The sequence below is a fragment of the Oreochromis aureus genome, linkage group 8 (genome assembly GCF_013358895.1).
Source record: "Oreochromis aureus strain Israel breed Guangdong linkage group 8, ZZ_aureus, whole genome shotgun sequence".
In the NCBI taxonomy this organism is placed as follows: Eukaryota; Metazoa; Chordata; class Actinopteri; order Cichliformes; family Cichlidae; genus Oreochromis; species Oreochromis aureus.
Genome location: NC_052949.1, coordinates 16436829 through 16462385, shown reverse-complemented (window position 1 = coordinate 16462385; position 25557 = coordinate 16436829). Strand labels below are relative to the sequence as shown.

The 25557-nt window shown below is 36.9% G+C and overlaps 1 protein-coding gene across 4 annotated transcripts in view; it reads left to right on the top strand.

The window, feature by feature from the left end:
* Nucleotides 1-357: 357 nt before the first annotated feature.
* Nucleotides 358-25557, top strand: part of slc4a1b (solute carrier family 4 member 1b (Diego blood group)) — a 30303-nt gene continuing 5103 nt past the window's right edge. Inside the window, exons 1-7 of one of the 4 annotated variants that reach the window (XM_039616861.1) lie at nt 358-510; nt 17382-17428; nt 19362-19530; nt 19965-20100; nt 20864-20933; nt 21044-21086; nt 25167-25351. In XM_039616861.1, the coding sequence (XP_039472795.1) occupies nt 19362-19530; nt 19965-20100; nt 20864-20933; nt 21044-21086; nt 25167-25351 (603 nt within the window). In that variant the 5' untranslated portion in view covers nt 358-510; nt 17382-17428. Of the gene's footprint in view, nt 511-15178; nt 15226-17381; nt 17429-19361; nt 19531-19964; nt 20101-20863; nt 20934-21043; nt 21087-25166; nt 25352-25557 lie in introns of those variants that run through there. The other 3 variants (XM_039616860.1, XM_039616862.1, XM_031751651.2) reach the window with 3 other exon arrangements.

The following is a 25557-nucleotide window of genomic DNA, read 5'->3' as shown; positions in this document are numbered from 1 at the left end:
GGTATTTCTTTTACTGGTAAGGTATTTTTAACAAATATAGTAAAAATCACAACACTGTCATTTTATGGTCATTAAAATGTGTTCAGCTCGTACATTTCATGACACACTGCTCTCCTCTACATAAGCTCCCTTAAAAGATACTTAAAAGTATCAGTATCAGTATTGGTGTTGGCAATACAGCCCTTAATTTACTTGGCATCGGACCGACGCCAAAATCTGCTGTATGACACAGAACTAGTCGCTATATGGCAGGAAGTCCCGTTGCCAAATGTCAGCGACCCCTGCTGTGGGAGTGTGGAAAAAACAGGATGGTGGCCGCTGTAGGACAAACAACTGTTGCCGCCGTTTATCTGAAGAGCGTGTAGGCTGCAAGTCCGCAGTTCACCTCTGCTGTCAGTATGTTTCCACATCTATTTACTCTGAAGGAGGGTGTAAAACTTTGTAGAAGGAGTCCGATAGGAAAGGATGAGTCAGTGAAGCTCACTTCTGTCCTATGACGGCGACACTGAGGTGAGTTTTTAAGGATATCTTTATCCTTACCCACTTTTCAGTGGGTAAGACTGCTTTGTTTGCTTTGGGGGATTTTTGTTTTGCTTTTTGTGTATTTTTTTGTGTGTGTGTGATATTTTTGCTGCTGTTAGTGAAGTGGACTGTTGGACTCGGATGCTATGTGAGAATTTAATTAAAGTGTTTGTCAGAAGAAAATTGTGATTTTTAGAACCTAACATGTGTCATAATGTCCGCTAATAACCACTGTCTAAAAACGTAATGCTTTACACATCACATGTTATTTTTCTTAAAAGTAATGCAGTACTTTGCGTAATTCGTTACACTGCTCGTTGCATTACTTTCACATTTCGCTATGAATTGACACGCATTGTCTCACAATTACTAGTCAACAGTATTAACCTTAGGCTACAGTGCCAGTGTCAACACAAATCTCTAGCTAGCTAGATGCTTGCAGAGAGCAGCTAATGCAGCTGTTTCTGTCCTGGAGGCAGTTTTCAGTTTGTCCTTTCATGCAATTAAAATAACTGTAATGTAAGCTCCACCATTTCCCTCCTTCTTCTGCACATGGACTGAAATCAGCTGATTGTAGGAAGCATGCAGGAAACAAAAAGGCACATTTATTTGTTTGTTTTCTTTCCTCCACCCCTATGCAGATAACTGAAGAACCTTTGTAACTCATACATTTAACAGTGATGTAATTACTCAAAATAGCACAGTAACGTTAGCTTACTGTGTTATTGAAAAATGTAACGGGATTACAGTAACACCTTGCTTTGACACGCTTTACACCAGCAGTTAGACCAGCTTATAACCAGCTGTTGCTGTTTAGCCGGTTCATTGTCAGCTGTCTGGAGACAGGAGTCATATGTCTAATCTGCTGACAGTAATTCTGACAATATCGGGAATAAATGAGCGTGTTTATGCAGGTTTTCATGTGTTTCATGGCTTCAGTTCAGGAGATGAGGCTTGAAGTGAGAAGGAAGAGGTTGAGGTGAAAATGAACGAGGAGACAGAGCAGTGGTGGAGGAAGAGAAAAATATAATGAAAAGAGATAATGAAGATATATATGTGCATATGGTCATATATGATTTGAAAGAAGTATGTATGAGCTTTAAATTGAAAGTAACCTATAAGCCGTGCTAAGGCTTGTCTGTAGTAACATACATAAAATGTGATTAGGCACAATCACAAGCACAATCATGTCAGGAAAAAAAGAAAACATAAACAAGTAAAGCAGGGCGATATAACCAAAAATATTCATCACGATATACATTTGAAAATTTGCGATAACGATATAACTGACGCTATAATTGACACTAGACAAAATACTTTACAACTCCACAACTTCATTAGTGCAACCCCAAAAAAAAAAAAATCATCTATGTGTTTTCACTTAAACAAGCAACTGTTTTTTATGTGCATTAAAGTATTATAAAAATGTAAACTGTCCGTAAATTCCTTGCTGACAGTTTAACCAAAAGGCATTTCCAGTGGAAATTGGCCGACATATCCTCAGCATAACCATGTATAATATCCACAAAACTTAAAAAGATGTTATACACACACAATACGGTAATATTATGTTGAAGCACAGTACGAATCACTCCGCGAGGCTCCTGCCTACGATAGCCGTAATGCTCCGACAATCCATCAAGCGGTGCGGCTTCGTAGCTTAGCAAAGTCGTAAACAGACAGAGACCCAGAAACAACTACCAACTGAAGTTGGGTGCGGTAAAGTTCTCTAAGAGCATCTCATGGGAGGAAATACAGCATTATTGATATCCATTGGTTCTAGACTTCAGGTAATCATTGACTGTGAAGGAATTTCATCCAAGTATTGAAAATCAGTCATTATGTTTAAAATTCTGCTAGTCTGTCAAATTTATTTTGACGCTCTGGAAATAGGTGGCTGTGCATAAAAATGGTCTTAACTCCTAAACAGTTAATGCAAGATATACAATGGCATGTAAAAGAAACTGGCTGAATACATTAGGCTATGGTAACAAAATTACTTCCACCTCTCTAAATGTATTTTACAGGTAAACTACTTCATTGGAAATTTTAATCGTGTTTTTGACCAAGAATAAATAAGCTATTAAGAAAGCCAGTTTCTGCCTTTGTTTCCTTCTAATGCCCTATAGGTTCTCCCTGGAAAATATGTGCAAACAAGTACAAGATTGTGAGATTACTCAACATAAGCAAAAGCTGCATAGCACCATTGGTTAGGGTGTCTGATAAGAACTGTGCAAAATTCAACACTGTTACTCAACCCCTTTAAAGAAATGGCCCTAATCACTATTTACACAACTTTGTATTATGAAAAAATAAGCTTTTCTCACTTGGTGTAGGGATTATCTCTAGAACTGCTGTTTCACTGACAGCTAAGACAGTGAAAAAAAAGTGGAAAGAAGATCTGCAAGAGCTGCAAGATCAAACTTCCCCAAAATGTATGGAAACACATATGCAGACTTTCAGAAGGAATGTTTGGATCAGATAGGGTTCAGCGTGTTTGGCTTGGAGCTGAACAATCACTGTAAATGCTCTTTGTGTAACATAGTATGAGCTGATAAGCGGCTGCAAAGGAGCTGACATTTATAGATTGGTCTGTAAATGTTTGTCTATGCAAATAATGAATAAAAACACAACTCCGTGTCTAAAGACAATCATCCCAAACACACTTAAACAGTTATGGAAGAGAAAAGTATAAAATATTTATTGACCTAGCACATATCTTAATGTGAATCCATTAAAGTACTTTTATTTTAAGCTGAAGGTTGAGAAACAGAAATAGACTCACATCTGTCCTCAGATTTGTGCAAGACCAATACACTGTTGAGTATAATGGATATAATTACTTTGATCTTTGACCTTTTGACCCATTCTATTTTGAAACTCTATATGTGAAAACTATAACCATTGTTTGCTCAATAATCAGTGTGTTTCTTTATGCTACACCTCAGATACAACAAAGAAGAACACTTGACAGTAGTTAGCACCAGAGAGTTAAAATGATCTGAAGTTTAAATTCGGATCCCTGTACACTCAGTGCTAAGCAACTGACAAAAAAGGAAAAAAAACTGACAACTGTTCATAAAATGAAATATACTGAGAAAAGGCTGCCATGTTAACTATCATAAGGACACAGGTTTTTGGCTGTTTTGGGGCTGAGTTTTTCCAGCCTTGCCTGGAGCCTTGGAAAAAAGATCACAATGTTTGGTTGTTTGGCTGACTTTTAAGCTTTGTGACAGTTAATGCCATCAGGTTTATTCTTCACGCTATCAAACATGTTTTAGGTTTTATTTCAGTGTTTTATTTTCACAGTCTAACTGTGCTAACCTTAAAAAAACCAAAAATCTAAAAGGTAACAGTGTAACATTTATTACGTTATTGGAGGCAAATTCTGACCAATCACAACTCACATTGACCAGTACCTTTTAAATCTGAGCAAACATGCGGCAGTTCAGAGGTGACTCAGCAGAGGATAAAAGAACTGTCCTTAACTTTATTATCAACATTTACCGTACTGTGGATGTCATATATTGTGACTGAAGTTGTGGTTACCCTGAACCTGCATGCCTCTCTCCTGGTGTTAATGAGATAGTTGCACCAGACGTGGCAGTCAGAATTTAAAACAAGGTAAGAAAAGAAATCTCATTTATTGTAAGCATTGTCAAGAAATACATCACCTGTAATGATGTGCTTTCTTGTGTTTTTTGGGTTGTTTTTTTGTTTTGTTTTGTTTTGTTTTGTTTTGTTTTGTTATACAGTATTATGACTACTTGAGTTTCTGGCTGTTCAGGTTACACTGAAGATGCAGCAATTTTTTTTGCATCATTTTCTGTTGAAAGTAGTAGAAGGAGTTATGGTAGAGTAATAGAAAAAATCAGAGAACAGACAGGAGTTAGAGATTCAAATTTTTGCATATTTTAGTTTCTCATTGAAAGCAAAGGTTGTTTCAATTGGGATGATTTAATGAATTCCAAGCGCAGTGTGCTACTCTCGCTCTCTCTCTCACTGTATCTCTCTCTCTCTCTTCTTATGTAAGTCAGTATAGCTTTCTCTTTCTCTCATCTATATGACAGTAATCATCCGAATATGACAATATTTATGTGGTGTTAAAGTGAATGGATAAGCCTTGTTGGGCAGCACAGTCTGCAGCAAAAATAATAATGACAGAAAGGACATAAATATAGTAGAATAGTATAAGTATAAATTCAGTAATTACAAGGCATAGCCCAGATGGCTCTAGTTTGTAAAGAGATTGAAATCTGGGCATCTCGCCTGCCTAAAAGCAGCAGATAAGCCACCTGTTGAAACTGGGATGATACACAAAAACCTTAATCACCCATGGTCACGTTATGTGGGTGTTTTCACCCCCACTTTGGAGCAGTGTTTTTCAAAACACCTGCGCTTTGGAAGCTCGTCACATGGTGTGTTCCAATATTCAGTTTTGCTTTGGATTAGCCCTAACTGAGGAAAATGACAAGGAAGTATCCGCATAGCACATACTAAGAGCCACTCCGCATCTCCAAATACTAGGAAAAGGAGCGAAATGCCTCCTTTATTGTCCCGTTTAGCACAGGAAGCATCCTTTATGAAAGGAGAGGAGCAAATACCGTCCTATAATTCTTAGCATTGGGCCATCCGACCATCTATGAAAACAATCACAAAAATGTGGAGCACATCAAGCACAAATTATTATCAAGCACAAATTTCCATTTCATGCAATAACCTGCTGAAAATGTTTTGAAGTTTCTTTATAAGCCTGTTAAACATCAGGCTGCTGGAAAAAAAATCTGCTTCTTGTCTATCTGCTGCCTTACATAAACATAAATTCATTTAAGCTCTCTAAAACAGATTATGGTTTATATTAATTGATCAAAGTGCACTCAAGATTCTGTATAATTCAGTTTACATTCCTAATGTCTGTTGTGTTGCAGCCCTTATGATTATCATGAAATTTAATTTTTATTATTATTTGTATTATTGTTGTTGTTGTATAGGAGGAAATGGATCACTGAATCACTTTACAACAGGGAAATGTAAATAAATTATAAGCTATAGGACAGTTTATTAGGCCGAGCAAGGTATTGTGATGCCACAATTGCAGGGTCCTCTACTAATATGTGGTATAATTTGTTTACAAAAATGGAGCCAGTTCACTTCATTAATAACCAGCATTCAGCCAAGAGCAGCAAGCCCGATGAGGGAACATGACTGAGAGAGTGGCAGGGTTACTAACTGAAATAATCAGCTAGTCAGGTTTAACATGTGTTTCTCTCTGAAAGCAATGAGGCTGTTCAGATCATGGAGGATGAAGGAGACTCAAACGAACTCACTGCAGAGGGTTCTGAGGATTAAGATTCAGGTGGTGCGCAGGATTTATCTAAAGGAGAGCTACATAATTACTAAACACATTGCAACACAAAGGCAATATTCTAACACACGAATCAACCCAGTATCACTGCAAAGTGTGTAATAGGCAGTCGTCCATTTCACACTTTCCCTGTCTAAAGTGTGAAATGGACACACATGTTTTACTTGTATTCAATACAGATTCAGCAGGGAGAAATCAGTTCATGTGTGCGCAAACGTTATCAAGCCCTTGAATGTTACATAGTTTAGCATGACATGTTACTGTAGTTCTCATATAGAGCCAGGAAAATCCCAGGATAGCTGAGGAGTAATAAATAAGGCTCAGTTCTAAACACCCAGCATGATGAATCAGTTTTAGGATAGAGCCAAGGTTTGGGCCCTGGGCTCATAGTTTTGAGCCATCCACGCATCTAACTATTCTAAAAATAAACAATCCTAGTAGCAAGTATCACAAGCACCACAGACATAAGACGTGCTTTTTTTCGCATTCGATTTTGTGCAGTACACAGTAAATTGTGTCCCACAGACTTTGTAATTCAGATTTGCGTGACTCATGTAAATATTTTTATATTACAAATGCCACATGCATTACACATCACATCCGCGAACAATACATCTGTCCACACATTACATTGTGCCTCTTTCATAAGTGATATTTTCATCAAGCTCAAGATTAAGAGGTTAGGAAAAGGAGATAGGAGGGACTTTTGGAACGCACCTCACAGTCCCATAATTCAGACCGTCTGAGCAGTCATGAAAAAAAAATCGGCATAATAAAGCAGTGCAGATTATGTAAATGTTAGTTCACATTGGTTTCATGGAAGCAGTGTCCTGGTAAATGCATGGCTGAACTCTGAACATCACACTGCTGTAATAAAACTACTGGTTGAGTTGTTGCCTTGCATGAAGATCATAGATTTATATTAGTTCTCTAAAGATTATGAGCTATAATAACCCATCAAAGTGTATTTTAAGTTCTTTACAATCAGGTTGTATCGGTTATGTCATTTGCTATATTGCTTCTTTTAGGATTATTGTGAAGTAATTTTTACTTCGGGTCAGATGGGATAAGTGATGGATTGAACAAATTTTACTGCAGTCACAGAAATCCTAAACAGGGAGGAGAAAAGAAGTTCTGAGTAGTTAAATATAAGAAATGATCAGGTATTTACTTTTGTCTGCTATGGAACGGATTTAATTAGTGAGGCGAGTTATTGTGATGTTACAGTTCCAGGGTGATCTACTAACTGTATGCTATACTTTGTATACAAAGATGTGGCTAGAAATTTACCAGAATTATCCAGCTTAAGCTCAGGTTTCACGCATGTGTTTTTCTCTGAAAACAGTAATCCAGTTGAGATAAATTAATTGTGTTACAGATTCAGCAGTGACAGTAACTTGCTTTGTGCACACTGCTGAAAAAAGACAGCTCGGCTCTGATGATTTCTGCTCTTTTTCATGACAATCCCAGTATTACTTATGACCAATAAGCAGAGCTTTAAACTCTCATCAAGACTGAGTGAAGAGTTTTAGGACAGAGACAGTTTGGGCAGCCTTAAGCCATCCACCCAAAATACTGAGTAAGCACTTCTTGTTCTAATACAACTCCCACCCCTAAAAATAAACTCTGCTACTATCACGGCCACAACAGACATAAAACATGATTTTTTTCAGGACTAGATTTGTAAAAATGCAGTAAATTGTGTCCCTCAGATTTTGTAATTCACATTTTCATGAGTAGTGTAAACATTCTTCTCCTGAAAGGAAAGCTCCTACAAATACATATGCTGAGATGCTAAGGCCAGCAGCAAAAATACTCCTGTCCACAACTTTCAGTCACAAAAACTGACACTGTGCCTCTTTAAGTAAGCTTATAAACATCAAAAGATGGCTTTACTCTGCCGCAGACACAAGTAGTAGTAAATTTGAGAAAAAATCTTTTTCTCTAAAATTTCAACATTTGTGTATTAAGATGCATTCTGTAATCTTTCTTCTGCACACACTAGTTTCAACATATAAGGAGACTAGTGTTAGGTCATTTTGATTCTCAACGGACTGCCGTTCTCTTTATCTTCCTTATCATTGCTCCTTATCACATTTCTTTGACCTTGATAAAAATGTCACCAAGGTCAAAGAAGAGGTTAGGAAAAGGAGACAGGAGGTGCTTTTGGAACAGAGCCCATGATCACAGTCAGAAATGTTGGTTTGAAGCAGCTGATTAAAGTGAGTGACCCTCGTTACCAACTCCATGGCCATAAGCATTTGTCTCTACACGTGTCATAGCAGAGAGACCGTTGAACACTTGGGGTTTTTTTTGAGTATGAGCCTTTTCTCCTTGCCTGACATATTTTAGGAGTGGCATTTTATCTCATAACATATTGGTTGCTCTGAGCTCAAGTAATCAGCATATTATGTTTGAGTATTTGCCAAAGTGATATATTATGTGTTTACTGTGTTTGGATATTACATGTTGCACATCATCAGAGTTTTTCGTCATGTAGACTTCTTTTGGCTTTGAGCGTAACGATGGATGAACAGCACACATGGTGAGAAATAGTGGAGTGTTGCTGGTCACAATGACCACTTAATGATAGTAAATGAGGGCTGAAAAATTCCAGTTTTGTGCAGAATCTGCACCCCTACAGGGTTGAGATCGTGGAGTTGAAATTTACAGAGAGGATGAGGGGCTTTTTTGTATAAAAGCGAGAGCCCCCAAGGGTTCGGGGCAGTTTGTCTTTTGTTGTCAGGGAATACTTTGCTTTTTGTCTATGCTTTTTTTATAATTTCATCTTTTCAATATTTTAACCTGCAACTGAACCTCCATGTCCAGAGGGAATTTTTTGTTGTTGTTTTTTGGGGGGTTGGATATAGAGATCATTTAAAAATATTGAGCAGAAAGTAAATCCTCAGTTGAGTTCCTCAGAAATCCTCAGTTATGCAGATATTTTAAAAAGTTATACAGTGTGCCCTGACTTGTATACCATTAACGTTGCAGTTTGGGGTCTTTCTTTTAAATGTAGCCAAACAAATCTGCTTGTTTGATTATGTAATCCACTTCATGGTTTTGGAAGAAAAAAATATATCCAAGTGTCCAATGTATCACCAATTTAAACTTTAAATGTAGCATCCCTGGGTGATGGTTAACCAAAGTTAACTACTAACTACTCAAGTCAAAGCTTGCCAGGTAACATAATTTGTATGTGTGTAATTTAATCTAAAATTCACACATCTGAATTTACAGTAGTGGTTCCAGTTGCTACAGTTATGCATGAGGAAGGTTCAAAGAATTTCCTGTTTTAAAAATTTCTGCTTAAATATGCTTAGTGATATGTACACAGAGAAATGAGTTCTGGTTGCACATGAACCTGAAGAACCTCATGGATTTTATTACAGTCACTTTCAATAATGCTGCAATCCTTTAAAGAATGCTGCCCCCTGCTGTGCTAAAGATGAATATTCTCCATGGGACTGCTCCCATTCAGTGGAGTCAGTTTTAACTTTAAGGAAGTCTTCCTAAAGTATTAAAGCACTTGCAATACATATGATCCAGTTTATTATTACCCCTAATAAAAGGCTGATGATGTATTGTTGTCCCCCCGCCGGGTGAGCAGGTGGGCAACGTAGGAGTTTGAAATTGATACCATTGGTGCATCTACTAAAAATCGCAGTGACCTCGAGCCCCCTCAAGTTGTGCTTATTGACAAAAACTCATTCAGACTGATGGCAACATGCTAGCAGTCTGTCTGCATTTATGAATAAGACAGCGTTTATCGTTATTATTGTCATTTTTATTTTATGTAGCTGCACAGAGCCTGCTGTCCTATTTGTATCAGTGTGATTGAGCCATTGGTTTCACAGTTGAGTTAATTCAACAGCACGGTGGCATGCTGTTTAGCACTGTTGCCTCACAGAAACAAGGTCCTGAGTTCAGTATTATCATCGGGCCGGGGTCTTTCTGTGTGGAGTTTGCATGTTCTCCCCATGTTTGCGTGGGTCCTCCCCGGGTACTCCGGTTTCCTCCCACAGTCCAAAGACATGCAGTTAGTGGGGATATGTTAATTGGAAACACTAAATTGCCCATAGATGTGAATGTGAGCATGAATGGTTGTCTATGTGTTAGCCCTGTGACAGACTGGTGACCTGTCCAGGGTGTACCCTGCCTTTCGCCCTAAGACAGCTGGGTAGGCGCCAGTGCCTCCCGTGACCTTGAAAAGGATAAGTGGAAGTGAATGGATGGATTAATTCAGTGTATTATCCTGTCATCTCAGGATGGTGGTGCATGCGCTAACCCTCTTGATTATAGTGTTCCCAAAGTATTTTAACAAAATGTCTATATGTGTTGTCCCTGTATTGATATCACATTAATATGTTGTATCATTTTTTCTGTCTCCCGCCCCTACTTTTTTAAAGTAGTGCCAGTTTTTTCTTAACCTAAAGTTAGTTAATTTAATAGGACACACTGAATGAAGTTTGTAAGTAACAATAAATAAGAACAAATGCCTCTTCTTTTGCATTTTTATATTCAGACGCTGTCAGGCTCCACCTGACCACCTGCTGATCATCTGTTGTCTCCTGTCATCAGTCTCCTGCCTGCACATATGCTGCTCAGCTTTAGCATGTAGAAAGCAGAGAGCTGTTTTTCTGATACTTTTGGCCAGATTGTTGTCTGGCTAAAGTCTTTCCTTCCTGCCTCCTACTTGCTTCCTCATCTGACCGATTGTGGCTGATGTCCTGCCTGCCCACCTGTTATCAGCTGTAAGATCATTGTTAAAGCAGTAAACTTCCTTTTAATGGTTTAAACGCTCAATGAAAAGAATTTAAGCAATTCTTGTCTTTTTCCATCCTTACATGATGACTTTTACACCCTGTGACCACTTTCTGTGATGGTACTTTGTAGCAGAAACAGTGCTCAGGGGCTGTGCTACACTTCTGTTATCATTTGTCAGCATTTTAAAGAATGCGAAATGTGGAAAGCAGTACAAGTAAAGAAACTGTCTTTTTTAAAAAAGGTTACAGTATCAGCAAGATGCCATAAAGTATCCAAGCATATAGGTTAATGAAAGATTTCCTCAATATTAGAATTGTTTACTAAATTCTCTTTCTTTTTTTAACCATAACTTTATATAAAAGATGGATGTAGCCACCATCATGTCACCTATTGATTTCTGAACTCTGAAGTGTTATGGTAACAGATAAAACTGCTGTATGTATAATAATATTTATGGAATGAATTTATTCAGGTGTACCATGATCTGGATGCTGGCATGCTGCCAAACACAGTAAGGATTTCCCTCCCTGAGTTTGTTTAGCATAGTCTCAGTTGCCCTGCACACATACCAAGCATATTAGTGCCAGTTGTAGCAACTGGGCTGAAATCACTTCTGCTGGTATTGAATTGCTGATTTGTTGAATTTTTAAATGGGATTTTGCTACCAGCATTTTTGCACCATTTCTGTATCTATTTGCACGTCAAAGTGCATTGTTTGGTCATTGTTTTACAAACCTCAAATAGGACAGAAAGAGTAGAAGAGCATCTGGGACTCCACCAATTGCTCTTAGAACTGAAGAAACTTCTCGGATAAGAGATGAAAAGTCTTCAAGAAACTTAAAAAAGTCCAGATGCTTTTCTTTCCAAGCTCCTTAGAGTACGATGACCTGTGAGCCTCCACAGTCCTATAACCAGCCCGACTGGTAGTCAGTGTGGGCCAAAGTAGCTTAGCCCCGGTTAGCGCTCCCTTGGCTGGTCCTCCCAAGCAGCCAGGAAATCAGGCTGCATTGGGTGACCTCCAGTACTCCACCAACCTTAACTAGGAAGCTTTTTGGGGAAACCTGATCTTGTTAGGAGATGTTAGATAGAGAAGCTCTCTTTTTTCCTGAAATCTGTCTGAATTTATTAAACACCCCAAAACTGACTGACCAGGTAGCAGAGTTGCAATCTTATATGTTTCTCTGCAATTTTTTATCCCACAGAAATCGATTATATCTTATTAATATTGCAGCATCCGCACTGTGTATGACTCTGGATTTTGTGTTTCCTCTGAAAAAGAAGGCAATACATTACAGATGCTTGATTGCTTGACTCCCTGGTAACTCACAAACTTCCACCTTGAAGTAGATAATGCATAAGCTGAAGAAGAATTGGTGTTACACTTTTGGCCTAAAAAATAGTTTGTTATTCTACAAAAGCCCTCAGTAGAGCTAGGACATCTTATTATTCATGACTAATTAACTTCAGCACTGTAGCCAGGCTGAGAAAAAGTCCAATTTTTATTGAGCCAAGTATTCTTTTAACCTTAACTAGCAATGACTTTAGGAATTTCTTCACAGATAAAACTGTAGGAATTACAGAAAAATTTATTTACAACCATCCCATAGATGTGCCTTAAAGTACAGCAACTTTAATAACTGATATTTGATTGATGTTTACCTGGACCCCTTCACTTCCATCAGCCTCTCTGAGTTAATGTCTTCATCTAAACCCTAGGTCACCAATAGACAGAGTGTGGGCTGGATCCGGATCTAGATGCCATTCTGACAGATCTATTACTAGATTTTGATGGACTGTTTCTAATTTACTCTGCACAACGTTTCTTGTATTTACGGTAAGGTTATTTTAATATGTGCAGCCTTTTCCTTTGTCTTTGGTAGTCAATGTATATAGAAAGGCAACACACAGACGAGTCACATGCTTTGTAACTCATCCCACATGGCATTACTCAGCAAATCAAATGCTTTATTCAGGGCGTGTGTGAAAACAGAAAACTCATGGGGGAAACACATAGGGAGAAAAAAATATTCAAAGTTGAGATGGTTTACATGTGAAAAATGGAAGAAGAAGAAATGGGGTGATTCAAACAACACTTTTATTAAAATTAAGCAAACCTAAAATCCAAGCCTTATTTTACTTGAAATGAGGAAATAATTTTTTTTTAAATTATTTTCTTTCTAGGTGAAAATTAATAATAAACATTGTTGAAATACTATTGAATCGTAATTTATTTCAATTACTTGAGAGCCAGATGTTGACTGTACTGTGGTAGCACTGTGCTTCACTTGCTTGAATCATATCAATCTTATTAATTCCAATTTTTGCATGTAAATGGTGAATCTTCCTCACACACAAAGGTTTCTCATGGAGCTCCACAGGGTTCCATGCTGGGAACAATACTTTTTACATTATTCACCCTCTATCAGGCCGGCTGCGGCAGATTGCTCCTTCCCTGAGCCTAGTTCTGACAAAGGTTTCTTCCTGTTAAAAAGGAGTTTTTCCTTCCTACTGCTGCCAAAGTGCTTGCTCATAAGAGATTGTCTGATTGCTGAGTTTCTTTGTAATTGAAGCGTGTTCTGTTGTGAATTGGCACAATATAAATAAAATTTAATTAAACTGTACTCATTGGACACTAGCTGCATTAGTTGGCTACCTTTCATTGATAAAATAAATATTTCAACAAGGGTAAAAAACTCCCTTTGTGTGTCCTTCACAACCGACAACTACTTTCAGCTATTCCCTTATTTCCCAGGGGTTGCAATGGCAGGTGATACCACATGTTGATTTTTTTTCCAAATGCCCTTCCTGACACAACCATTTCATTTATCCGGGCTTGGGGCCAGCAAAGAAACTTATGACCTCTGAGGCTGGGCTTGTGTCTCCTTCTGGTTTTGAACTGGGTGTTTTCCACCTATAAGGCAAATGTGTTAACCACAACACTACAGAAAAGGCTCAACAAAAGCAGTCTCTGCTTTGTAATTTAATATTGCATGAAAACTCATAAGCCTGTGCTGGCATCAACTGTCTGATGTATATGTATAGTGTATACATGCATTAATGTCTATCAAGTATTCACACCGATGCCTTTCTTGAAGACTGAGATCATTGCTAAACATTTCTTGGAGGAATCAAATGTTATGTTTCCGGATATAATGAAGGATATCAGCCAGGTTGAATTTACATTTTTAGATAGATTTACATCCATATTGTTTTTTAGAATTATATTAGGAGATTGCAGATGTTGCAGAATTTCACTTTAGCGAATGTCAGTTTTGCTTGATGCATGAAACAGAAAAGATAGTAAAACATACATAAAAAATTATTTTGCTTATAGTTGATAGATTCTTTATACTTGTAATGGGAAATACATCAGAGAATTTGGGATGCAGAGGCTTTTGAGCTTCTGTTCAGAACAAACACGTGCAGACACTCTATTAAGTATATCAGCGTGCAGAGAAACAATGCTTTCAGATTTGGATATAGGAACAGGACTTCTCTTATTCCATCACTCATGTTAGTGGATGACAACCCAGTGTCAAGGAAAATAATCTCAGGGAGATTCCAGACAGTTACATAATGAGGTACAGTGACAGAAACAAGATGCAGGATGATAACATTTACTGTCAACAGAAGGTATGTAAATATTTCTTTTCTTTACGTCAAAGTTTATTAAATGTAGCACACCTCTGTTAAGATCTGCTTTACAACTTGATTATTATGTTATTAAAAAACTAACAAGCATAAGCTTACAGTAATTGCCCTGTGCAGAACCACTCATTTTTTAACTAATCCAGCCAAGTCATTAAAGTGAGCTCGAGAAACATAAATCTTTCAAAAAGCAGAAAGTTGCATTACAGGAAATGTAATGTCACACTTTTTTAAAGATTAAAACAATTCGGGGAATAAGAATTAGCCTCTAATGAATTCTTAAAATCACCCTTTAATGACTAGAAGAGTTAAATGTCACCTAATGTTTGCAGTGAATAAGTGGAATTGTTTTGAATTTGTTGTTTGTGTGTCTAGTTCAGAAGAAAAGTCAGCCTAAAATGACAGTCGGGCAGCAGTTTCAGCTATATATGCAATCACAAATGTGATTAATAGACCTCAGTTTTATGCTGATTGCCTTAAGGTGGGAGGAAGAAAAGCAGATGAAAGCCAGCTTTAAGCAAATGTTTTACTTCAGTAAGACTGAAGGTGACCAGGCCCAGCAGAGAAGTCTAAGACCTTGTTGTCCTCTAAACACAGACATTAAATATGATAAGATGCGGGCTGGATAATGACACAGTTTGACTAGTTTTCTTCCATACCAAGCCACTGTATTCACTATCAATATTATGGGTGAGACCGGAACACATTGCTCTGCTGGATTTGCGCTTCGAGAGAATTAGAGTGCGCGTGTCCATGTGTGTGTGCATGCATGTATTAGTCCCACCCATTATCGAGAAGCATGCACACACACATCGGCACCGAAGAAGCTTTAAATAGGTGGTGCGTATAAAGTCACAATTTTTTTTGCCATTCTGGGGTCAGTCACTTGCCACTGCTGTCAGTTTAAGCAGTGCCTGCAGGAGGTAAGTGTCGGCTTTTCTGCTACAGCTATGAATGGTATTTGTCCAAAAATACAAGTTAAGCTGTTACTTTGAAGCATGAAAATATGGGAATGGAGCACTTCATTGAAGTTGCACACTTAATGTTGTTGTGATGTGTGTTAGAGTTACTGCTGCAGTGGAATGATCTTTATTGGTTAATTGAAGAAATTTAACAGTCATTGCACTACAGAATGTGGCAATATCAGTCATGTTGTGTAAAACCACGGGTCACTTTTTATTGAATACATGCCCAGATGATTAAGTATGCACAAACAATAAGATAAGAATGCTTTTCTCATCTGCATAATGATAAAAGCTTCATATTTGGAATTATCTCTGTCTTTCTGTATTGGTTTGTATGTTTGTGCAGATACATAATTTCATGCCAAATAAGGCTAATGATGCTACTGCAATTTTAATGATCTTTGAGACACTTGCAAAGATGCAGATTTTATTTTGCAAAAAAATCGTGCAGCAATTTATATAAAAGTGTCAAAATAAATGGAGATATATAAAGCCAAAACAGAAATATATGATTCCAGAGCTTGAGAGTGTATAATTGGTATGACCATATTTATTCGTAAGCACAGCCTGAACACTCTTAAAGAAGCGTTCTTGTCATTTCTTTGAGTAGTCTCCAGGAATAGTGCTCCAGGTTTATAATGGACATTTAAGGCTCTTCTTTAGATGTCTTTATCAAGATGATCCCACGCTGCTTCATCTTTAGCTTCAGACTCTTGGGAGGCCAATCCATGACTGGTAGTGTACCACTATGTGTGTTTTCTATCCAGGTATGCTTTAAATGCATTGGCAGGCAGTGTGTTTGTGTCATTGTCATGCTAAAAACATGAAGCTGCTGCCAATCAAAATGGAACAAAAGCTGATATTTCTGCTTTTATATTTCCATCAATTTTGACAAGAGCTCAACACCACTGGCTGAAATGTAGCAGCAAACCATGACAGAGGCTCCACTGTGTTTCGCAGATGCTGTGGACACTCACTTTATCTAGCTCCTGAACTCCTCTGTACATCCTTAAAATGATTTGAACGAAAGAATATTGTATGTGGATTCATCATTGCATAGATAGGGCATGACTTTTAAATACTGTTCATCTGGTGTAGGTTTTTTTTAGTATTTTTTTTTGGTCTTCCGCGAGTCCAGTTTCTTTAAGGACACACTGTACACCATGCCAAGATATGGGAATAACCGTTTTTGTGCCAAAATACAATTTTAGTTCGGTCAGACTGCATTATCTTTGGATTTTTTTATTTATTTATGTTTTGTAGATTTAGGAAATTGGAGGAAATTTCGTGTTTTTGCGACAGGCCACCGGTAACAAAACGCCTAAAGACACACTTTCATATTGGTTCTTTGCTAAGTTTTCTGTTATGTGTAGACACAACACGGGTTCATTTCATGAGTCAGTTGCCTTTTTTATGCTTGGATGATTCATCGGTCAGTGTTAATGGCTTTACAAAGAAAGAAATTGCCAGGTTCAAGGACTTGACTGCAAATAGGTGAAAAAGTAGCCGATGCCCAAAGAAAAACTTTAAAAGACCTTCAGAAATCCTGACGAGCTATCGCTCAAGACCAATTTCAAAAATTTATAAGAAAGTCTGGCAACTTGGAAGCAAAATTTAAAAAAAAAAGAGGAGTGACTCATGACTTTCACAGAATACTGTATATTTGCAGAAAAATGCACCTGTTCATGCACCCTGCACCTACAGCTACCCATATAGCGTTTGCTCCTTGTACATATAAAGAATCTGCACATAAACACTTAATGATTCACATATATGCACGCACATACACACAAGGTTGAACAGGTGACGCTACACTTTGATTCAGCCTCATACTTATCTTAACTACTACCTCTGCCTCTGTAACCCTACTGTTACAGCCCGACCTTAAACTTGACTGTCTTCACTGTTAAATGCATTGATTTACATTCTGGTGACTAGCATTTTGTCCTCAAAAGAAAGCAGAGGATGCACAATGTTACTTATTTAGCAGACCACATATTTTGTTTTATAAGTACACACCCATGCACTTTAGACACTGTCTAGTCAGGCTAAGCTGAATTCTGCCCTTTCGCTCCGTTCTGTTTTGTAAATAATGTATTTTGCGTCTGTTCCAGCTGCCTAGAACCGAAACATCGACATTAACCTCATTACAAAGGGTCAGGTAAGGGTCACCCCCCCCACCAAACACACACACGCACACACTGTATAACACTGTATGCCCACTCTAGACACTCGACACGTGTTGACACTCGAAACATGGGTGTCCAGTCGTGTACACACCGGAAACTCATTTTGACTCAGAGGTCTGGAGCCTGGCGGTTGTTGAGGCAAGAAAACCGTGTTTGGCTTTTAGACATGAAAGTGTCATCTGGACATCACCTTCCCACATTTTCATGATCCGTGTCCACTTTGGTGGTTATAGAAGTCAGAGCAGCTTCCCTCGCATTATTAAAATAAAAAAATAAAAATCGCGCAAAAAGCTGTAAAGCCTTTATGTCTTTACTCAGCTGAGTAACAGTGTGATTTATCAAGACAAAACAAGGTGTTGTCCTATTTAGGATTATCATTCAGTAGAACTTCTGTGTTTGATTAAAGAATACTGCAGTATACTTCAATACCACAGGACCCAGGTGGTTGCAGGACTTGACTGAAGTTATTACACTGACTAAATCTCATCAGCCAAAAGATGCACTGTCAGAGCTGCACCATCCAAAAGCATGCTGTAGCTTTATTTTAAGAGCATGTATGTCCAAAATACACACACACGTTATTTTTTATTTTATGCATTTAATACCAATACAAAGTCCAGAGCAAAACTTTGTGAATGTAAGCCAAAGAGCACAACACAGAAATACACTGCAAAGGTGATTTCACTGTAGAAACCAACATCATTGACTATTGATATAATTTGATTGATTTGATTTGATATACCTGTATTAGTCCCACAAGGGGAAATTTCAAGCCTGTTGATCTTTGCTTTCGTGACCTTAAAGTAAATCAAACTCTGGTTGCTTGGTTATGGTCAACATTCAAAGCTTGAGTACAGATCTGGGCCGTTGGGTCTTTTTCTAGTAAACGTGTTAGAATTCTAGACTATGTTTGCAAGAATAAACTGTTCTGTGAAAAGGTTAGGGTTGTTCTGCTTAAAATAATCTAGTTCCGCATCATTTTAAGACACTGATATGTTTACAGTGGATTGTTTCTTTGTTTCGATCAGTTAGCCAGAATCTTCCTGAGATTAGCAGCTCTTGCTAGATTTGAAATGTTGCAATACACAACATAACTCCTAAGCCTCCTGACCCTACGCCCATGTATGTACAATGACCTTAGTTAGACCTTTGCTTACTGCTATATTGCTCTTTTAACTACACTATTCATTGATGAGGTAACAGTAAGTAAAACATTAACTCAACCAACTTAAAATAAATAATGATGATTATGTTGAAATTAGCCTTCTTACAGTGGCAGTCACTGGAAAACAACACTCATAATATCTTTAATGTTTTTGTTTTGTAATGAAGCATGACCAGGATTTATCTGATTCTGCCTGAAGAGAGTAAAGCACACTTGGGAATCATGTGGCATGAAAAATATTGTTTTCTTAACCTTGAAGTAAAATTTGCAGATAAAGGCTTTTTATTATTTATTAGTTTTGGTTTGTTTAAAATCATTTTGGGAACTGTATATAAAGTCAAAACATGAATGAGGTAAGATTTTAAAACCTGGAATTAAAAAAGGCAAGCAGTAACAAGTCATAGTAGCTGGAAACAATGACCTCAGGTAAACCATCTTTCATGGGTTTATTTATTTAATTTTTTTTACTATTACTATTTGCTACAAAAGACATGTCCTAAATTTGTAGACTACTTTAAATGTAAGAGATTACTGAAACCACAGTTGTGCAGTTGTAGGCCTACACCTCATGCTCACATGTTGCATTGCAAGGAGGGGGTGGGGGTGGGGGAGTGAGCAGCTCTATATCATCCACCTGCCCTGTCTAAAATTCACTTGTTGCCTCACAAACACAAATTATCCTTGCACCTTTGTCCTGTACTTATAAGAGCGAGCTTATGTTTCTCTCTGTCTACAAGAAGATGAAGGAACAAATGAAGGATCAGAAGCAGCAGGGCTACTGGCAGGAGAAGGGCCGATGGGTGGGTTATGAGGAGAGCTTTGACCCTCAAGCACAGGTGTGGGCGCCCACTCTCATCTCTTGCCTCACCTTCAGGAGCCTTATCCAGCTCAGACGCACCATGAGCCCAGGTCAGTGAGGAAAACATGAGCATTTACAGTGTTTTTTTAAAACTATTTATAATTATTTTCAGTTTTCTCAAGTGCTTTACTTTTATGGGATTTAAAGGTACTGATATTTTATGTAAATCCATGCTGTGTCACACTCCTCCCTGTTACAGTGTGATCAAAGGAAAACTGTGCTGCAGTCTATACTTATATTCCAGTTTACTAAATGCTTTGCTGATTTAGATTGTTGTTACAAAATATCATTATCAAATAAGCTATTTTAGATTAGCATATGTAAAATTCAGTCTTAGCCAACCTGATACATATAGCTTTAGTTCTGAGAGTCCTAGTGCTTCTTTGGTGGCTTTTACTTCTAAAGTCCCTTCTTAAACCACAGCAGCAGTTCTTTCCCTTTTATTGAACATGACCACATAGTTTTCTAAATTGTGTTTGCCAAGGTGTGACCATTTTAGACTGTGAGGAGAAGACCCTGGACACCATCACAGAGAAGATGGTCAGTGAGATGGTTAACAAGAAGGAAATCAGGTCAGGAGATCGGGAAGGAGTGCTGAACTCTCTGCTGCAAAACCACAGGTATCATCTCAGCCAGCTATTATCCAAGACTCCAAAAGGAAAAGACTGCATTAACTTGCTCAGAGTGGTTGACGCTATTGTAGCTATTGTGGAATCCAAACTATAATTATGCATCATCATCCCTGACCACCAAACCCCTTTGTCTGCCTGTTGAATCCTTTATTATACACGGACAATGGACACTTTTATAAGGGTTTTGTTCTGTGTAGTCTGAGAGTTAAATCACAAAGATAACAAAATAAGCATAACAAACCCTCTGATTGTGAGAACACCCACTGGCAACAAGTCAAGACTCCAGAAAGCTTGTGGTCCCAACCTCAAAATAGGTCAGCTTTATTCATTTAAAGCTATGGATTGTTGTTTTTATACTTTGATATTTTTTTGTGCAGAATAAACAAAATACAATGTGAAAAGTACATTCTTGATATCCATAAGTCAACACAGTTAGGCTATTATGTCAAAATTTCAACTTAAAGACTCATTTATTACATTTCTCTTAAAGTTTTTAAAATATTGAATAGGTAATTTTGTACATTTGAAAACTCCTGTTTTTTTTTTTTAATAAACTTAACAATATTACAAAAAAAAGTTTCAATCAAACATGACAGTTTTACCACTTTTCAGTCTTGTTTTCTTTTTTGTTTTGTAAACTATTTTTTGATCAGAGAACTACCAGTGAATAGTTTACTGTTTGTAGTTTGCCGCTGTAGTTTCAGTTATGGGTCACAGAAACAATGACAGTGACGTGTTGCTCTCCTTTCAGCCAAACAACTGACCCAGAAAGCCAAATGTTGACTGGGACTGACCTGCAAAAGTTTTCTGTCAAGGAGAGAGTAAGTTGTTCCGCTGATATTCCATTTATTTAAGCATAACAGACAACAGCAGCGTGTTTAAAAGTTGGTTCTGATGCACAAAGTCTTTTTTCCTTTCTGCCTTCCCTTAGACTGATGAATCTGAGCATGTTGAGGCCTCCATGGTGCTAGTGGGTAAGCTGCTTTTTTCATGTTCGATGTGAAGTACAGTGTTGGTGTTTACATTTTGATTGCTGCACACATGTACCTAATGCAAAAAGTATCAAATTACAACAACAGCAACCTCAAGGTGATTTATACTGTAAGGTAACTAACTAATGATTATTAGTAGTTATTTTTAGGGCTGGCAAAGTGTCAACCCAAATTCCTCTTTCTTTCTTTTTTGACAAGCAGTTAATGCACACATGCATAGACTGTGACCTTTGGCCTGGCCCCATAATTCGATATCCCTGGCAGTGACATTGTGGATGGTAAACAGAAATGGATAAAGAAATGGGTATTCTGGATGGCAGTTTCAGCTTTAAAGCTTTTCCAGATGGTTTCCTTGATAGGACCAAGGTTATTTGAGTTGATCTAAACTAAGTTACCACCGTAGTACATTGAGTCTCAAACACACATCTGATGCAGAGAGCCTTCCTCCCCCTCACCAAAGGAAAAGCATGCTGGATAGTTATCAGCTGAGAATTTTTTTTTTTTTTTTTTTTTTTTTTTGATTTGAGACAGCACGAGACAAGGCTTATCAAAAGGTATTGGCTGAAGCATTTGCTTATTACGCCAACCCTTTTAACAAAAGATCTTTTTGCATGCAGCTCCTGTACACAGGGCTCGAAGCAAAGCGTAAAACAAAGCAAAGCAAAAACAAACAAACAAACAAAACAAAACAAAACAAAAAAACTTTCCACCTTAGATAAGTAACTACATCAAAGCAAAACAATCAAGAGTTTCAGTATTATTATTTTTGCTCTTTTCATTCTTGATTTATATATTTTTCTAATACTCTATTTTTAAACATGTTTTTAAACAAGGAAAATGAACGACACCTTTTTAAATCACTGTCATAACTATTCCACAGGTTAACTCCTCTAACAGAAACACATCTCTGCTTTATGTTTGTCCTTATCTTGTTTTTTTTAAAGAAATCTGTTCCCCTTAAGTCATATTGACTCTCTCTGACTTTAAACAGCTTCTGAGTACTGCAGCAAAGCAAGTTATTTTGTGCTTTATACATTATCTGTGCCATTTTATATTCAACTAAATCATAAAATTTCAGGGTATTCAGATTAATAAACAAAATGTTAGTTGGTTCTATATAGTTTGATTGATTTATAATTCTTATAGCTCTTTTTTGTAACTTGAAAATAGGAAGAGTATTTGTTTTATATGCATTACCCCATATCTCCAGATAATAAGTCATATATGGAAGCAACAGAGTACAATAAAGTGTGTATAATGATTTCTTGTTCAGGACATGCTTTGTTTTGTAGAGAATAGCAATGGTTTTTGACATTTTTGTTTTCACATGGTTTATATGAGACTTCCAACTCAGCTTATCATCAATTATCACTCCAAGAAATTTATTTTCATACACTCTTTCAATTTCAATTCCATTAACCCTGATTTTAGATACATTTTTCATTTGTCTAGTGCCAAAAATAATCAATTTTGTTTTCTTTATATTTAACAATAACTTATTTATATCAAACCAGTTTTTTTAATATATTTAACTCCTTTTCCACTGTAGTCAGAAGCTGTTCTAGGTTTTTACCTGAGCAATACAGAGTGGTATCATCAGCAAACAATACACATTTTAACAGTTTGGAAACACTACATATGTCATTTATATATAATATGAATAATTTAGGGCCCAGCACAGAGCCCTGAGGAACACCACAAGTTGCCTTCAACTGCTTAGATTTTACATTATTGATTTCGACATATTGATATCTGTCATCCAGGTAACTTTTCATCCACTTGTATGCTATCCCTCTTATACCATATCTCTCTAGTTTATTCATTAATATAGAATGATCAATTGTATCAAATGCCTTTTTTAAGTCTATAAAAACACCAACAGTATATTCCTTATTATCTATTGCAGTAGATATCCCTTCTACAAGTTCTATCACTGCCATCGAAGTGGACCTTTTCGCTCTAAAGCCATATTGGTTATCACTTAGGAGATTATGCTTGTCAATATATTTATCAAGTCTATTAACAAATAACTTTTCTAAAATTTTTGAGAACTGTGGGAGTAGTGATATTGGCCTGTAATTGGTAAACTGACATCTCTCTCCGTTTTTATGGATTGGAATAACTTTTGCTACTTTCATTTTTGAGGGAAACCCACCAGTTCGAAAGGACAGATTACAAATGTATGCGAAAGGTTGCACTATATATTCTATAATACTTTTAACTAATATCATGTCAATACCAAAACAGTCAGTGGACTTTTTATTTTTAAATGTCTTCACAATGTTAATTGTTTCTCTATGAGTTGCAGCACCAATAAACATGGAGGACACATTCTGAATAATACGTTTATTTAGGTCGTCATTATTTCTTGACTCTGGAATTTCTTTTGCTAAATTAAAGCCAACATTTACAAAGAAATCATTAAATTCATTTGCAATGTCTTTAGTTCTATCAAGCACAATATCTTTATCTTTTTTAAAATAGTCTGGATAATTCTTATTTTTTGAGCCCTTTTTGATTATACTATTTAATATCCTCCATGTTTCTTGTGTGTTACTTCTGCTTTGCTCCAATAATGTGTGGTAATATTCTTTTTTACTTGTTCTTATAATATTTACTAATCTATTTTTATATAACTTGTACTTTATTTCAGCATCTTTTGTCCTCTGTTTTATGAATCTCTTATATAGATTATTTTTCTTTTTACATGCATCTTCTATCCCCTTTGTGATCCATGGCTTATTTGATCTGTGATGCTTTCTAGTGATTTTCATTAAAGGACAATGTTTTTCATATAGTGAAATTACAGTTGATAGGAATGCATCACATGCACTATTTGAATTTTCATTTGCAAAAACCTCATTCCAATTGTGTTCCTTTAAGTCCACCTGGAGGGCAGCAATGGCTCTTGTTGTTCTATGTCGTATCATATCAAATGTTTGATTCTTTTGTTTAGTTTTAATCCCAAAATAATTTTGAAAAATTGCAAAAACAGGAAGATGATCGCTTATATCAGTTATAAGAAGTCCACCTACTATTTCATAGTCAATTTTATTTGTGAATATATTATCTATCAATGTAGCTGTATCAATTGTTATTCTACTTGGTTTTATAATTACAGGGAAAAGGCAGTTACTATACATTGTATTGATGAAATCTGTTATTTTCTGATGTCCATTTGGGTTTAGCAAATCTATATTAAAATCACCACAAATTATTTGCACTTTTTTATCATTTAGGTTGCTAAACATAGCAGCAAGCTTTTCACTGAATGTCTCGAGGCATGATCCTGGTGTCCTATAGATGCAACTAATAATTATATTGCTAGCTTTTTCAACATGGATTTCGATAGTAACACATTCCAATACGTCATCTATGGTGCTTGACATACATTCAATCAGACTACATTTCAAAACTTTATCTACATATAAAGCAACACCCCCTCCTTTTTTATTCACCCTGTTCATTGTAAATAATTTGTATCCTTCCATTTCCATTTCACTAGCTTTCTCATTATCGAGCCATGTTTCTGATATTGCAATTATATTAAACTTTTTTAACTTACTTAAACATTCTGTAATTTTAGAAAAATTTTTGTACAGGCTTCTACTATTGAAATGTATGACTGACAATGCATTTGCCATTTTAATATTTATATTGAATTGGTCGTCTGTATAGTACTCACAAGTATTTTTGTTGTTATTGTAGAAGTGGTTATCTGGGTCTAAAATGAAATCTAAAATGAAAAAAAAAAAACTTTCAATAGTGAATAACTACATGGGTGGCTTTAGCTTGCAGGCAGTTAGATTGTTAGACAGTATATGGTTAAGTACGCTTTTGGTGTATTTTATAACCATGCAGCATCTTTGAGGTTCTTCTGGAGAATATTCTGGGCCTTAGTATAAATATAAATGTGAATAAAGAAAATGGATTTGTCCATAAGAATATAAGAAACATGAAAAATGTCCTGTTAAGGTACATTTAGAACAGATGAAAAAAAAAATCTGTGATTAATATGCAGTTAAACACAAGTTAACTAATGCAAAGTCCTCTTTTGACCAGGAACCCTGGATTTTCTGGAGAAGCCCACAGCTGTCTTTGTGCGTCTGAAGGAAGCAGTAGCACTGGACTCAGCGTTGGAGGCCCCAGAGCCTGTACGCTTTGTCTTTCTTCTGATTGGCCCCAGCAGCAGTGACATGGACTACTATGAGACTGGGCGTGCTATGGCAGCACTAATGGCTAATAAAGTGAGTTGACTGAAGCTTTTAAAAGACAAAAAATTCTACTCATTGCAAAAACAGCATTCAAGTCTTCGCTCTCTGTTCGGGCTCTTTCAGCAAAAGAGAAAGTAGTAAGGGTTAAGGTGGCTCAACTGTGACATTATTGAGAAGAAAGCAGAAAGGTTCAGAAATATTTTTCCTCTTTTGTGACTTTTTTTGTACTCACAGTTGTA